Genomic DNA, 15,185 nt, shown 5'->3' with positions numbered 1-15,185 from the left:
TATATTGTGCAGGGATATAAGAAAAATCCAAGTCAAGGAATAAAACTTTTAGTGCATGGCAACATAATCAACCCAAAGATTCAAACATAAGACAACTGCAACTTATGGAATTGTTCACAGAATTGGCACTGTCTCAATTTGTCTACCTTCTCCCTTGAGGATTGTGTATGTGTGACAGGTGTCATTAATTTTAACATTGATCACCTTTTTGGATATCCCCTGCAAAAATTCATGTTAAAATCTTGTAAATATAGTTCGTCTATAAAGTTGCAGCATGCTTTAATAACCCGCAATTATCTATTGCAAGTTTAGGTGTTCCTCGACATTTAAACTTTTCTGTTGCCTCAATGTCACGCATTTCAGCTGCCCGTTGCTCATATGATTAAAAAATCCAGTTAAACTCATAGTCTTGTAAGCCATTTCTGTAAAGACTCTATTAGTGCTCTCACTTCTCTAATTTGACTTAATATAACGACTAAATGCAGGACATCACTTTTCCCCCAAGTCATATAATCTTTAGAGCCAACTATTGTTCCTGAAATCCAATTCCTCAATCATTTTTAGCCATACCAATTCATCTGATTCCGACTTGCACCTCTATAGGAGTTTACCAAAATATTTTTCTCTAAATCCCAGTTTCCAATAAAGTTGAGGTATATTTTTTTGGACATTCCTATCAATATGCCATTCACATAAACGATGACAAGTATCAGGAAAAACTTCTTGAATAGCAGTCGTTATTGCGGGAGCTTGATCGGTAAATATAGTTTTGGGTGATATGCCTCCCATTGCCTTCAAAAAAGTACGGAATAGTCAAACAAAAGAACTAGTTGTTTCATCACTTAAGAATGCACATCCAAAAAAAAATATTTTTCCAATGATTATTTACGCCCACAAATGGAGCACAAATCATGTCATATTTATTTGTACGATATGTAGTATCAAAAATCATCACATCTCCAAAACACTCATAATGCAATCAAGATATACTATCTCTCCAGAAAAAGTTGCACATCCTTCCATCTTCATCAACTTGAAAAGAGTAAAAAAAGGTTTTAGTCCTCAGATTGCATATGCATAAAACGATCCCCAAGAGTTTGAGCATCTCCGCCGTTGATCATACTTCTTTTATGTACTTGTATGAAGTTATGAGCATCTTGTTCAATAAATCTAGCATTTCAAATACCACCTGTTTTATTTTGAAGGTAACGAACATCTTTTTTGGTGTGAATACCAGCATATACCGTAGAACTAAAAATGTCTTTAGTAGCGGTTTTAAGCATTCGGCCAGACAATATGGAATGTACCAAATTTTCCTCGATTATCGGGTGGTTATGCTCACCTGAAAATTCGAAAAATTCTCATATCTCATTTGAAATCTTAAATTTTATGGGAGCCATACAACCACATCTATATTCTAACCTTTGACGTTTTCTTTCTAGATAATTAAAATGCAAAAGAGGTTTTTCTTCACAAGAACAAAGAAATAAATACCTTGTTAATTTTTTTTTGTTTCTGTTGCAAGTTTTTGCTCCTTTTCGAATACCAAAACCTTTTGCTAAAGCATTAAGAATTGTATGCTTCGTATGATTCATCATCAGAACCAAATTTCATCCCAATATTAATAGCAAAGTCACTATTGATGTTAGACAAATTATGGACGAATGTGGAATAATCTTGATCATTTACAGTGTAATCTACAATAATATAATCTAAATTAGAGGTATAATATTTACACATAAATAATAACAAAAATTAAATTTTCCATTAAAAAAGTGAGCACTTGAAATTAATAGTCTTTAAAATTCATGTTGCTTACCTTCACCTTAAAAATTAATATCTTCAGCAAAGTGATCCTCCATATTTTTGAGCATAAAGCGTATGCTTTCTTCTTCATCATAGAAAGGATGCTAAGAAATAAGTTTTTCAATAAAAAAGTTTTTTTTAATCAAAAAGCAGGCTTAGAAATCGTTGATCTTCTTTAATTTTTTCTTTCTTCTTTTCCTTTTATTGTCTATTAGTTAAGCCTCTAATTAGCAGAAAGCGTAGACCTAAATATTGTGTTTTCTAGCTTATGCTTTAAAATAAGTAAGTATGAACATGAGTCCACTTCTCAAGAAATAAACTAGACTCACATAAGTAATGTTGGTTATGTGACTCACGTAGTAAAATTTCTCCATTTTCCCAACAAAAATATACAATCGCTTAAAATAGACTCCTTATTTGGGGGCTTCTTTTTTTAGACGCGTGATATTTGGGAGAGAACATATTTGGGTTACAAAATTTAGACGGTAAAAGATCTACAACGAACATAATATTCGCCCTAAGTTCTGCAGAAATTATTTATATAATGAACGGTAATCAGGAAAAGCACCAGATGGTACACTTTGTTGTATACCATTCGCACCATAAAATACAATTCACTCAACAATTTCTTAGGAACCATATTAGAAGTCTAAACAGCATCCTCTTCATATTGTTAAACTAACAGCAGCCCTACTTCCAGCTAAGGTGATTGGATTTGTAGCTGATACTATAAAAGAACTAGCAAAGTTTTGGCTTCAGCTAGTTTTCTATTTCGCTAATTGCAGGCTGTTACTATGATATGATGTAAGTTAAATAGTTAAAGAGCATCGCTATGGCAATCAATGATCAGGCCAGGAAACTTGAAATCATAAAAAAAATGAGGAAAAGAATAGGAGGCGGCAAAGAAATACAACAGCACCTATGGTTTCAACAGCACCCATCCATTCTCTAACCTAAGAAGGAACATTTCCCTAAACCAAGATTGCACATATAAGGATTAGTATTGATCACGCCCAACTCTAGTCCTAAAAAGGATAAGCGGTCGCTGAAAATATAATCCGGTCTAAAAGTCCGGAGTCGAATCCCACAGAGAACTAAGGTTTCGCTGTAATTGTTCAATATCGCAAAGAAGACAAGTTTGAACAATTTCTAAATTATAATATTAAGATTTTTATATCTAACTAATTAACCAACAAATACTATAAAACGGAAAATTATCAACTAACGAGACAAAGGTTTGGAGACTAAATTAAGGAGGTCTAGAGTTATGATTTCCCCAATTGTTGATTTCATTAGTTGTATGTTTCTTATAGCTTTGACTTAGTTGCCTCTATCAATCATTAACTCTCCATCTATCATAAATCTCTCTCAAGCAATTATGATAATTTACTAGACGCACTCTCTCAAGCTACGCTAGCTAGATTCACATTACAGTTCACTTAGATCGCACCCGAGGTATCGTTATCTCTAATCCAACCTCTAAACCCTCGGTTAGACTCTCGCCTATACTCCGGGAGTGATGTTGTTCAAAAAACTACCTAAATATGCACTCTCTCTCAAGCAGATACATAATAAATAGGAACGCTTAATTGAGGATCCTTTCAATTGAGGAACAAATAGAGATTAACAACTAACTCAAAACTATATCAATATAACAACCAATTCGTCCCCAAAAGGTTCCATCAAAACCCTAAAAAACGAATTAGCTATTCATAAAAGTATGTGAAAACACAATACTCCAATTCATAACCAACAATAAAATAGGAAGAAGAAGGAGAAAAACTCGTAGTTGAATCTTCCTCCTTGCTCCTAGCGTTTTCTTGCCTCCAAGGGTGTTGTCTAACCCTAAAGTAGTGTCTCTTTCTTCAAAGTGGTGTTTTAGGATGTATTTATATGACCTAAGGTTGATGAGGGGCGAAATTCTTCAATCCAACTTCGGATGGGAGAGCTGGAATCCGCGTCTACCTTCGCGTCTAGACGCGGACTTTGACGCGGATCCAGCTTTTGAAATTCTTCCATTTCGCGAAGCGCTCCGTGCCTTTGCTTCGCTTTGCTGTTTTGTGCCTTAACTTTTCTCCTTTTTCACGTCCGACTTCGTGCCACGTACGAGAATAGACGAGCTCCCACTCCTTTAATTTCTTCTTTTTGTGTCGAATTGTATCTTTTGATCATTTATCATCCAAACTCGTTCCTACACATAAAAAACACATAATGGGTATATTTCACTTTGAAAATCATGTAATCTCCCGCGACACACACAAGAATTAATATGCAAATATACTAAAAAATATGCACATTTATCAAGTATCATGGCAACCGACCTTGTATCAATAGCAAAAAATAATAGGTCTAATCTTCCCTCCTCGGCTCTATCTACGATAGCTAATGCTTACACACACAAATAGAAAAAGAGAGGCAGTAGAATCGACATAAGTTAGCCCATTCTTCTCGATTCACAATAATGGTATGATGAAAAAGCATTAAGCTTGCTCAAACAACTCTAATGGACTTCAAAAAAGCTATCTTTATTGCTAAGAAAACACCCATGCTTCCTTAAACAGCAAATCATTACTGCAACCAACTTTACTACTCTTCATTTCCAAATCTTAATACAAAAACTACAGTAATCGCAAAAAGACAGTTCAATTATTTCATTTAATCCAGCTCTTTCTGAACTTTAATCCCCATAGAATTTGCCGTCCCAATAATAGACTTACAAATCGACTCCAAAGGCATGTACTGGCAAAACGGATCACTCTGTTTGATTTTAGCAATTTCATAAACGTGCTTTAGGGTTATAGTTGACGCCGTTACGTGACCAGGGCGGCCACTTCCCAGCTCAATTCCAGCCGCCTGCTTTAGGTACCAAGTAACAGACGGAGACTTAACGGTGAACTCGAAAGTCCCGTCCTTGAACGCCGATATGGTGACGGCCATAGGTGTACCGGGCTTGAACTTCTGGGTCCGCGCGTTGAAGTCCTTGCAGAAAGCCATGGAGTTGAGCTTGTATTGACCCAGGGCTGGGCCTACTGGTGGTCCGGGCTTAGCTGCACCCGCATCGACGGTGAGACGGATCGTGGCTGAGATAGGGCGGCGCGTCAAGATCTCTTTTAGTGTCGCCATTCTGCAAAAAGTGGCGGCGTAAGAGGGGTTTCGCTGTAGAGTTTGCTGGTTCAAATATAAAACATGTAACATATGACGAATAATTTAAGAGCAATAGCACATAAATATTCAGAAAGCACTAAAATATAAATTTTACTTATGTATACATTATCCGAATTCTAGCCAAATATGAAACTATAGCCATAGCAAAGTTTCTTAATTTTGGACGAGCTTCATAAACACCAATTAGGGTTTATATTTCAACTAGAGAAATTGAATTTCAGTCACTAATATGCAATTCTTGAAGAAAACAAAAGCTATGTGAATCTGCAAAAGAGAAAAAAACATTGCTAACAATTTAGAAGATTTACGATTTAGAGAATCGGGATGTCAACAAAATCAAGAAAAATTTCAGAGATTCAATCAAAATAGAATATCCAAAAGTGAGAACAAGACACAAATAAGAGGCATAGTTTAAGCCCCTTCTCAATCGTATTTTAAAAGGGGTTTTTTAAAACTTTAAACTCGAAAATGAAATTTACCATTAGAAAAGTGGAAACAAGATGGAGAATTCCAAGTATAATTTTCACAATCTTACCCAGAAAAACATTCGGCGGCTGCTTGATCCGACGTGTGAAGGATGAATTTTGTTTTGGGTTTAGAAGAAATAGCCTGATGTCAAGAGAGAGAAAAAAAGAGGCGTGTATTTTTAACCTCTGAAGGGAACTAAGACTCAATTAAAGGTCCTATTCAGACTTTTTAAAAATAAAAAAACAAATATACTTAATGAGCTAAGATCTGGTTCATTCAGATTCAGACCCTCGTTAAGTACAAACAAATGAAGATTTCCTCTAGTTTTCAAGAAATTCAGAAAAAGAGAAAAACTTTCTGAAGAAAACAATTGGTGATTAATGTAAAGTATTGACAATCGGCTTGGAACATATAATTGATTTCTAAAGTTTCTATAAGATTGAAAAAAAATTATTTTCTCTGGAATTGAATTAAATTTGGGGATGTAATATCAAAATTGGTGATAATGCTTCAGCCCAATGGTCGGTAAGATAGCTTCCAGAGATATATAAATTTTGATTTTAACGGGATTTTAGTCAATGAAGATTCAAATTATAGTCAAATGAATAACACAATTGTAGAGCACCTAGTGATCGATACTTCTTTAAAAATCATCAAGATCAAATACACAATGAAAGGACGTTGTCCTCCAAATAAAATTCGAAACGATATGGGTGTTCGAGTGTATATGGAGACGAAACAGGAAAACAAAAACCAAGTAAGTATAACAGTAAGAGATTTCGATTTGGAATGCAGTATGTCAAATACAAAGACAATTGCAGGTTTGCTCTGTTTTTTTAATCATGATGTTTTTATAAATTCAAGTGTTGTACAATTTTACTACATGAAAACTGTTATGAAAATGACTAAATATCCGCCGTGGTTGAATCACAAGGAAGAAAGATGGTAGCGTAGGGTAGAGTAGATTCGACGCTATGCCACAAGGTTATCCGACCAATAAAATCTCGATTCAGCATAAGCAAGGGATGAGAGAGGCCTTACGAGGGCTCTTTCCCACTTAATAGATTCATTCCTTCGTTACGGCGGTTGTGGGTACCTGCCGTTCAAAGATGCTATCAGAGTTGAGAAGGGGACATGTGATCAATTTGTTCTCCTCTCTAACCGATCCATTGCATGTCACGTCGCCCTATCCATAGAGGAAGAATCAATAGTTCCAGTCTGGATTTCTCTACAAGTTGATCGCTGAGGAAAAACAATGTGCTATTATCTGTTTACTCATTGATTCTACGTAATTTTCATTTCTCCTTCTAGTTTCTTCCGAGTTGTGTAGTCTGCTACTCTCCCCCTCGATAGACGGTGAGGCTGTGCAGTTGAGATTAGATCGTGTTACAACGTACTATGAGCTGTTGAACATGCCATTTGAGGTAACTAAAGCTGGATGTGTTGGGATATATACTATTAACCATAGATTTTGGTTTAGATATAGTATTTATTATGGAATAATTATTTATTTAATTTTAAAAAAGTTTTAAATAGATTATATATTTGTTTGTGTCCTTTACTTATATAGTAGATGATCTAGTGTATAAAGTTTAGCTTATACACGGAAGATTAAATCATCGGTTCTTATAAGTATAAAGATCATGTTCACAATCTAATGATGGAATTGGACAAATCATCAAGAATGATTGTAGCACAAGATTAAATATAATTTATCTTGATTATGGGAATGGTTTAATTCCGACTTCTTGTGCTAATACATTTTGTATGTATTGAACGGACCAAGTAGAGATAAGTATTTTATACTGACTTAATAAAATAAATTCTCTATCCATTAAATGTACTTATACTCTTAATCTTGAAATAATTATTATTAGTTGTGTATATTATTTATTGTTTTGATTTATTAAAAGGCAAGATTCTTTTGTGGGTCAATATGCCTGATAAATTGGACAATGATGATGTACATTGGCGAAGTAATAATTAGTTGATGGAATCCATGTCTCGGTCTAGAGATTGATGATACACCTTTATGAAAGCTTATAAGTTTTCATGTGTAAACCCTGCAGGTGAATTTTGTATCCGTCACATGAAATAAGTTAAGCGAAAGTCTAAAGGAAATAATCAATGAATTAAATTGTAAGTAATTTAATTTATTCGATTAGTATCTGAATCTTAACATGGGGAGTTAAATAAATTTTAATGGAAGAATTTCGAAATTGAACTGAGGAGTGCAGTTACGAATTTTTAGTAGAATAATTCGTAATTTATTATGGTAGTATTAATTCGGATATTTCGGATTAATTCCATAATAGAAAGCCTCGTTTAAATACTGCGGTCCCTGCTGTGACCGAATAATTAGGAACTAAATGGAATTATATTTCTTGGTGGAAAAGGAAGACCCAACAGGTTTAGGAAATTGTTTTAAACCCTAAAACCTGTGGCTATATAAAGAGGTCTTATTCCATCCTAGAAATAGGAAGAACATAACATATACCTTGAGCTCATAGTATAATTATAAGGAGAATAGAAACCAAGATCATATTTATTTTAATCCATGAAAATGCCTAAAACGGTTATTCTCATAATTTGGTCATAGATTTGGAGGTCATGAATATGACGAACTCCAATTAACCTGAAATTTGGTAGGTCCATTGAAAATGACCTGGTGAGAAACACTCATTGTCTTCCGTGAATCTCATCGTTTTTGGTGTTTCGAGGTCGTTTAGATGGAGTTTTAAGCATTTTATCGGGTTAAATAAGTTTTAAATATGAAAAACTGTTCTTTATATATCGGTTTTATTTGTGTTAAATCTGGAACATGATTACACATGATGATTTAACTTAACATGATATATGAAAAGAATGTAAATCACATTGGTTGAATCTTAAATTCGCCTAAAAAGACTTATTCGAATTTGGTCTAGTTTTGGTGATCATCATCTCCAATTGACTTGAAATTTGGTGGGTTCATCGGAGACGACCTCATATGAAATACTCATTGCTGTGCAGTGAATTATGTCGTATTTCGGCAGTTCAGGGTCATTTAGATGGGTTTTTTGGCAATTTCGATTAAAATATAATCTAGATATGAAAAAAGTCATTCCTTTTATGTCGGTCTTATTTTGTTAAATCTGAAACATGATGACGCATGTTTATTTTACATGAACTGATATATGGTTGGAATGTATGCCATGTTTTAAATTCCTAAAAATGCATGGTAGCTTTTCAAATTTGGTTGTTGTTTTGAAGATCATGACTTTTATGATCTCCAATTGACCTGAAATTTGGTAAGACTATCGGAAAATTCCGGTAAATAATACTTGATGTATGCAGTGAATAACATTAATTTGGTGTTTCATGGCATTTTGTAAATTTTTAAACTTAATCTTTAGAGGAAATTTTGTGGTTGTGATCAAGTGGTGATAGGAATTTATTTTTATGGTCTTCCACTATTAATTTCAAGTGAGTGTAAATTTATGTGTCGACTTTAGGTCTTCCTCCATATCGGATAAATTTATTGTAAGCTCACTAGATGAAATACTAGTATTGATATCATGTACTTACTCTCCATCTGAGTATACATGCTGGATCAATGGAACTAGGAATTAACCCCTTATGGTCTCCACTATTTATTTATAGTGAGATAATAAATCTATGTGTCGACTTTAGGTCTTCCTCCATATCGGATAAATTTATTATGAACTTACTGAGTATAATTACTAGTAGTTGATAACATGTATTGACTCTCCATATGAGTTTACACGTTGAATCAATTTTGTAATTATAATGCAACCATGATTAAGTGGTGATAGAAATATATTTCTATGGTCTTCCACTATTCATTTCAAGTGAGTGTAAATTTACGCGTCGACTTTAGGTCTTCCTCCATATCGGATAAATTTATTGTAAGCTCACTAGGTGAAATACTAGTTATTGATATCATGTATTTACTCTCCATCTGAGTATACATGTTGGATCAGTGGAACTAAAGCTATTAATTATGATGTTTACTTGACTTAAATTAACAGTATACTCTCCATCTGAGTTGGGTCTATTTTAATTTATTGGAGTGAATAATCTAGCATTACATGTATATGTTGCATGGGTAGTTCTTTTCCCATCGAAATTTGCTATTCAAGGTGCATAAATATATGTGTGTAGTGCGTTTGAAATTTTTTATATTAAATACTTATATACAATTGACTAAAAATAACAGTTTGCTCTCCATCTGAGTTGGTTCTGTTTCTTTTTGGATTGTATAATTCTTACATTATATAATATACTTTGCATGAATGACTCTTTTCCCATCGAAATTTGCTATTTGAGATGCATGTATGTATATATATTGAATGCAGTCTGAATTTTATTATTCAGTGCTAATTGACTTATTATGATCTATTTAATGTTGTATATCTCAACTCCACGACGACTTCGTGTAGTTTGTCGTATCACCTGTCAAAAAATTTCTTTGGTCGTGGCAAGACATTAATTTAAGGGATGCCATATATGTACCATTTGCTATAAGGAATTTAATTCCGGTTTTTGAGCAAAATAAGAGATGGATATCTAGTTTATTTTCGAATAACTCTTATGTTATGAGTTTGATAAACAATTTTTCTCTTGTGGTACATGGATACATGACCTTGTTATTAATGTCTCTCCTGAACTGAACAATATTAGTCTACCTTATAAACAAAAAAATAATATTCTTCAAAATTGAGTGAAACTTATCTGTGCACTTGCGTCTAAGTCATAATTATCTGGATAGGATTTTAGTTGGTCAATGATGAACCTTGAGGTTCATTGAAAGTATAGGCACTACCAGCTTATGGATCCTGTTTAGAAGGAACATGACTAAGAGACATTTCTGCTCCAAAGGAAAGAGAGTTGGTGATAAGTTAGAACTAATCCATTTTTGATTGTGATGTCTAATGAACATATAGGCAAGAGGTGGTTTTGAGTATTTTTCATTCATAAATGATTACTCGGACTATGAATATATTTATTTGATGCACCGTAAGTCTGAATGCTTTGAATAATTTTAGGATTTTAAGGCTTGATACGGAGAAGCACCATGAAAATATATTAAATTACTACGATCTGATCGTAGGTGGCTAGCACTTCTCTAAAATGTTCATTAATTACTTATCAAAAATAGAAGATTATATCTCAATTGTCTACACCGGATACTCCATAATAGACTAGTGTAGTAGAGAAAATAAATATGACTCTTATGGAGATGTTTAGATGAATGGTGAATTATTCTGATTTATTTCTTTTTTCGTTATGGATATGCTTTAGAAACTGTAATTACATTCTGATTTTAGTTCTTTCTAAGTTAGTATCTTGGACCCCATTGAACTGTGGACTTAACGTAAGTTCGGTCTGCGGCAAGTTCGCATATGGAATTGTCCAATATATATACTGAAAGGGAAAACAGATAAGATAAAATGAAGGATGTATGTTTGCACGTTTATTGTATATCCAAGGGAATGAAAGGAGGTTTATTTTATTTTCCTAAAGAAAAGAAGGTAATTGTTAGCACAAATACCAGTTCTCTATAATAGAATTATTTAATAAACTATGTTCCTAGAAGTAAACTAGTTTTATAGGAACTAAGCAAAGGAATAATAAATGAATCATCTGAAATTCAAACGCTCAAGAACATACAACTCTATATGTCGGAATTGAAGTTCCATCGCATTTAAGTAGTGGGAGAAACGTTAATAGACAAAAAAAAATTTACTACCTCCAAGTAGTGGGAGTGATGTTGAGCAAAGAACACTACAGGAAGAAGTCACTAATATTTCAATACCTTAAGGTAATGAAGATAATATTAGTAGTACTTCGTCGTAGTGGGAGAATAGTAAGGAAAATCATAATTTGGTATGTACTCTTGGGAGAGTTTCATAACAAGATTCCTGAAGAGCTTAATACCAAACTAGTTAATTACGACAAAGCACTACTAGACAAAGATTGCATTTGAAAATACGTGGCAAGTTCCTTTTAGCAAAAGCTTATTGGCAGAGACTTTTAATAGTCGTGCAAAAGGATAGCTGTGAAAGTTATAAATGCATGGTTATGAGTATAAGTGGGAGATTGTTAGGGCATATACTATTAACCACACATTTAGATATAGTATATTCTAATAATTGTCATGGTTAAAAGTCTAAGTGGGAGATTGTTGGGATATATACTATTAACCATGGATTTTGGTTTGGATATAGTATTTATTGTGGAATAATTATTATTTAATTTTAACAAAGTTTTAAATAGATTATATATTCGTTTGTGTCCTTTACTTATATAGTAGATGATTTAGTGTATAGAGTTTAGCTTATACACGGAAGATTAAGTCATCGGTTCTTATAAGTATAAAGATCATGTTCACAATCTAATGATGGAATTGAACAAATCATCAGGAATGATTGTAGCACAAGATTAAATATAATTTATCTTGATTATGGGAATGATTTAATTCCGACTTCTTGTGCTAGTACATTTTGTATGTATTGAACGGACCAAGTAGAGATAAGTATTTTATACTGACTTAATAAAATAAATTCTCTATCCATTAAGTGTACTTATACTCTTAATCTTGAAATAATTATTATTAGTTGTGTACTATATATTATTTATTGTTTTGATTTACTAAAAGGCAAGATTTTTTTGTGGGTCAATATGCCTGGTGAATTGGACAATGATGATATACATTGGCGAAGTAATAATTAGTTGATGGAATCCATGTCTCGGTCTAGAGATTGATAATACACCTTTATGAAAGCTTATAAGTTTTCATGTGTGAACCCTGCAGGTGGATTTTGTATTCGTCACATGAAATAAGTTAAGCAAAAGTCTAAAGGAAATAATCAATGAATTAAATTGTCAGTAATTTAATTTATTCGATTAGTATCTGAATCTTAACATGAGGAGTTAAATAAATTTTAATGGAAGAATTTCAAAATTGAACTGAGGAGTGCAGTTACGAATTTTTAGTGGAATAATTCGTAATTTATTATGGTAGTATTAATTCGAATGTTTCGGATTAAGTCCATAATAGAAAGCCTCGTTTAAATACTGCGGTCCCTGCGGTGACCGAATAATTAGGAATTAAATGGAATTATATTTCTTGGTGGAAAAGGAAGACCCAACAGGTTTAGAAAAATATTTTAAACCCTAAAACCTGTGGCTATATAAAGAGGTCTTATTCCATAAGGAGGCAAGAGTTCTACTACACGGTTTCCCTAGAGAAAATCGGCCATTATTCGGGTCACACAGCAGAAGACCGTGGAACTAGAGGATGATCTCGTGGACGGTTTTTGCTCATGCTTGAAGATCTTTTGGCGATTGCAGTCACGCTTCAAGAGATAAGTATCGATTTTATATTTGATTAAAATCTGTAATTATGTGTTGTCTATATTACATGCAAGTGATCCTGACTATTTGCTTCCGTTATTCATACTTGTTTTCCATCAGGATGTTCACGTCGTTTAACTTTCTGATGTCATGCTTCTGATATTTAGTTGTATCATGTGTGTAACCATTTACTTGCATTTATCACAGAGCATGAGAACCTGTTTAAATTTGCGGAGTAAGTATACTGATGTTAATGCTGTTAATAGATGTGACAATTGGGCTACAAAGTGGTGATAAAAATGGGATATTTTTAAAAATAGCAAGTTTTACAACTGGTCGTTCAAAAATAGCCCAATTTCAAAAGTAATCGAAATTTAGCCACTTTTTATGTAAAGATAAATTTGAGCGAAAATACTGTTCAAAACCCGAAAAATACTCCAGCATATTATGCTGGAGTTCCAGCATAAGTATACTTGAACTCCAGCATATTATACTGGAGTTCCAGGATAGTATGCTGGAACTCCAGCATAATATGATGGAGTTCCAGCATAAATACACTAGAACTCCAGCATAATATACTGGAGTTCCAGCAGGTATAATGGTCCAGTATAATATATTAGAGTTTGGAGCACCAGTGCTCCAGTCTCCAGTATATTATACTGGAGCCAGCAAAGTATACCGGTCCAGCATAATATGCTGGAGTTCATACACAAGTGCACCGAACTCCAGTATATTATGCTGGACCGGTCTCTATTGCAGCAAAACGGTGGCTATTTTTCATTGACTTGGTAAACACTGGCTATTTTTGATTGACCAGTCCGAAAACTGGCTATGCCGTGAAATTTTGGCGATAAAAATAACATTCAATATCTTCTCTTCCGCTACTCTCACTACTAGAAATTCGGCAAAAACAGACCAAGAAAAATCGATCAACTTTGGTCGGTCAAAAAACCGGCCAAAAGTCGACCAAAGTTGGTCGGTTTTTCAAAATATTTTAATTTTTAATTTTTTTTTTACATAACCGACTAACTTTGGTCGGTTTTCTTTGGCGCAAAAATGCGAGAAACTATTTTGTGAGTCCTGCGAAATTTATTTTTCAAGAAACCGACCAACTTTGGTCAGTAAATTCGGTCAGCCATTTTAAAAACCGACCAACTTTGGTCGGTAATTTTATTTTTTAATAAAATCGACCAACTTTGGTCGGTTATTTTTGTGCGAAAATATAATTAAAGAGTATAAATAAAAAATATAAAATGCACCAATTGTCTAGTGGTAGAATAGTATCCTGTCACAGTACACATCCCAGTTCGATTCCCATATGGTAAATCTTTTGATTACATAATTAAAATACCGACCAACTTTGGTCGGTTTTTTTTGCAATATTTTTTTTTGAATTTAATTGACCGACCAACGTTGGTCGGTAATTTCCGACCAACTTTGGTCGGTATTTTAAAACGACCATCAAAATACCATCCAAGCGTATTTGGTCGCGTTTTGGTCGGTAATTGGCCATAACCGACCAAAGTTGGTCGGTTGTTTTGGTCTGTATTTACCGGATTTCTAGTAGTATCTGATCTTCTAAATAAGGCTGTATGTGGGCCCGGGCCCGGGCCTAAATGGGCTAAACGGGCCGGGCTAAACGGGCCCGGGCTTAGCGGTCCCGGGCTCTGGCGGTCCCGGGCTTCGCGGTCCCGGGCTTCGTGGGCTCAACGGGTAGGACCAGCCCGTGACGGGCCTAAGCCCATATGGTCCTGGGCTAAATGGGCCGGGCTCGTGGGCTTAGCGGGCCTAACGGGCTTTTTTTATTTCCGGGCTTTTTTTTTTTTAATTTTTTTTATTTAGGGCAATTTCTTGTAAACCGTATGTGTATGTATATATATAAATTGCTCTTATGCATGGCTATATAAATATATGTGGTATATATAATATAGAAATCTAATTATTAAAGTGTTTGACGAAAATGTAAAATAACAAATCAATAGTAAAACTAAATTGGCATGCATAATAAATTAATAACAAAGTACAACATGAAGCATAAATACGTCTAATAATTTTAAAATAACACAAATTGTTGAAAAATCTTAAAGACGAATTTGCGGATAAATACCCTCAACACAATACTTTATATGCCTCCTTAAAATGCCTGTGGTACACCCTGAACGAAAATTTAAGACTCTTCCACAGTTCTTGCACTTTAATATTTGGCCTTCTTCATTTTCTTCAAGCACTTCATAGTATTGCGACACAAATAAGCGCACTCTTTCCGAACGAGGCATGATTTAACTTGAAAATTGAGATTGAGACTTGAAGTCTTGAAAATTGGAGATTGAGAGATTGAGAGAAATTTAGATTGAGAAATGAGTATTGAGTATTGAAATGAAGAAGAG

At 34.0% G+C, this 15,185-nt stretch overlaps 1 protein-coding gene across 1 annotated transcript; it reads right to left on the bottom strand.

Annotated features, from left to right (window-relative positions):
- On the bottom strand, nucleotides 4,231–5,639 carry LOC109227969 (54S ribosomal protein L19, mitochondrial-like). Its single transcript, XM_019393158.1, has 2 exons — nucleotides 5,507–5,639; nucleotides 4,231–4,930 (listed from the first exon to the last, which is right to left on the bottom strand). Exon 2 carries the CDS (start codon nucleotides 4,927–4,929, stop codon nucleotides 4,462–4,464), a length of 468 nt encoding a protein of 155 aa, XP_019248703.1. The 5' UTR covers nucleotide 4,930; nucleotides 5,507–5,639; the 3' UTR covers nucleotides 4,231–4,461.

The sequence above is a fragment of the Nicotiana attenuata genome, chromosome 1 (genome assembly GCF_001879085.1).
Source record: "Nicotiana attenuata strain UT chromosome 1, NIATTr2, whole genome shotgun sequence".
Taxonomy (NCBI): domain Eukaryota; kingdom Viridiplantae; phylum Streptophyta; class Magnoliopsida; order Solanales; family Solanaceae; genus Nicotiana; species Nicotiana attenuata.
Note: the sequence above shows the minus strand (reverse complement) of the source record. Positions and strands in the feature narration are given on the sequence as shown.

Coding starts and splice junctions, on each gene's coding strand:
- LOC109227969 (XM_019393158.1), bottom strand. CDS start 4,929: ATGGCGACACTAAAAGAGATCTTGACGCGCCGCCCTATCTCAGCCACG.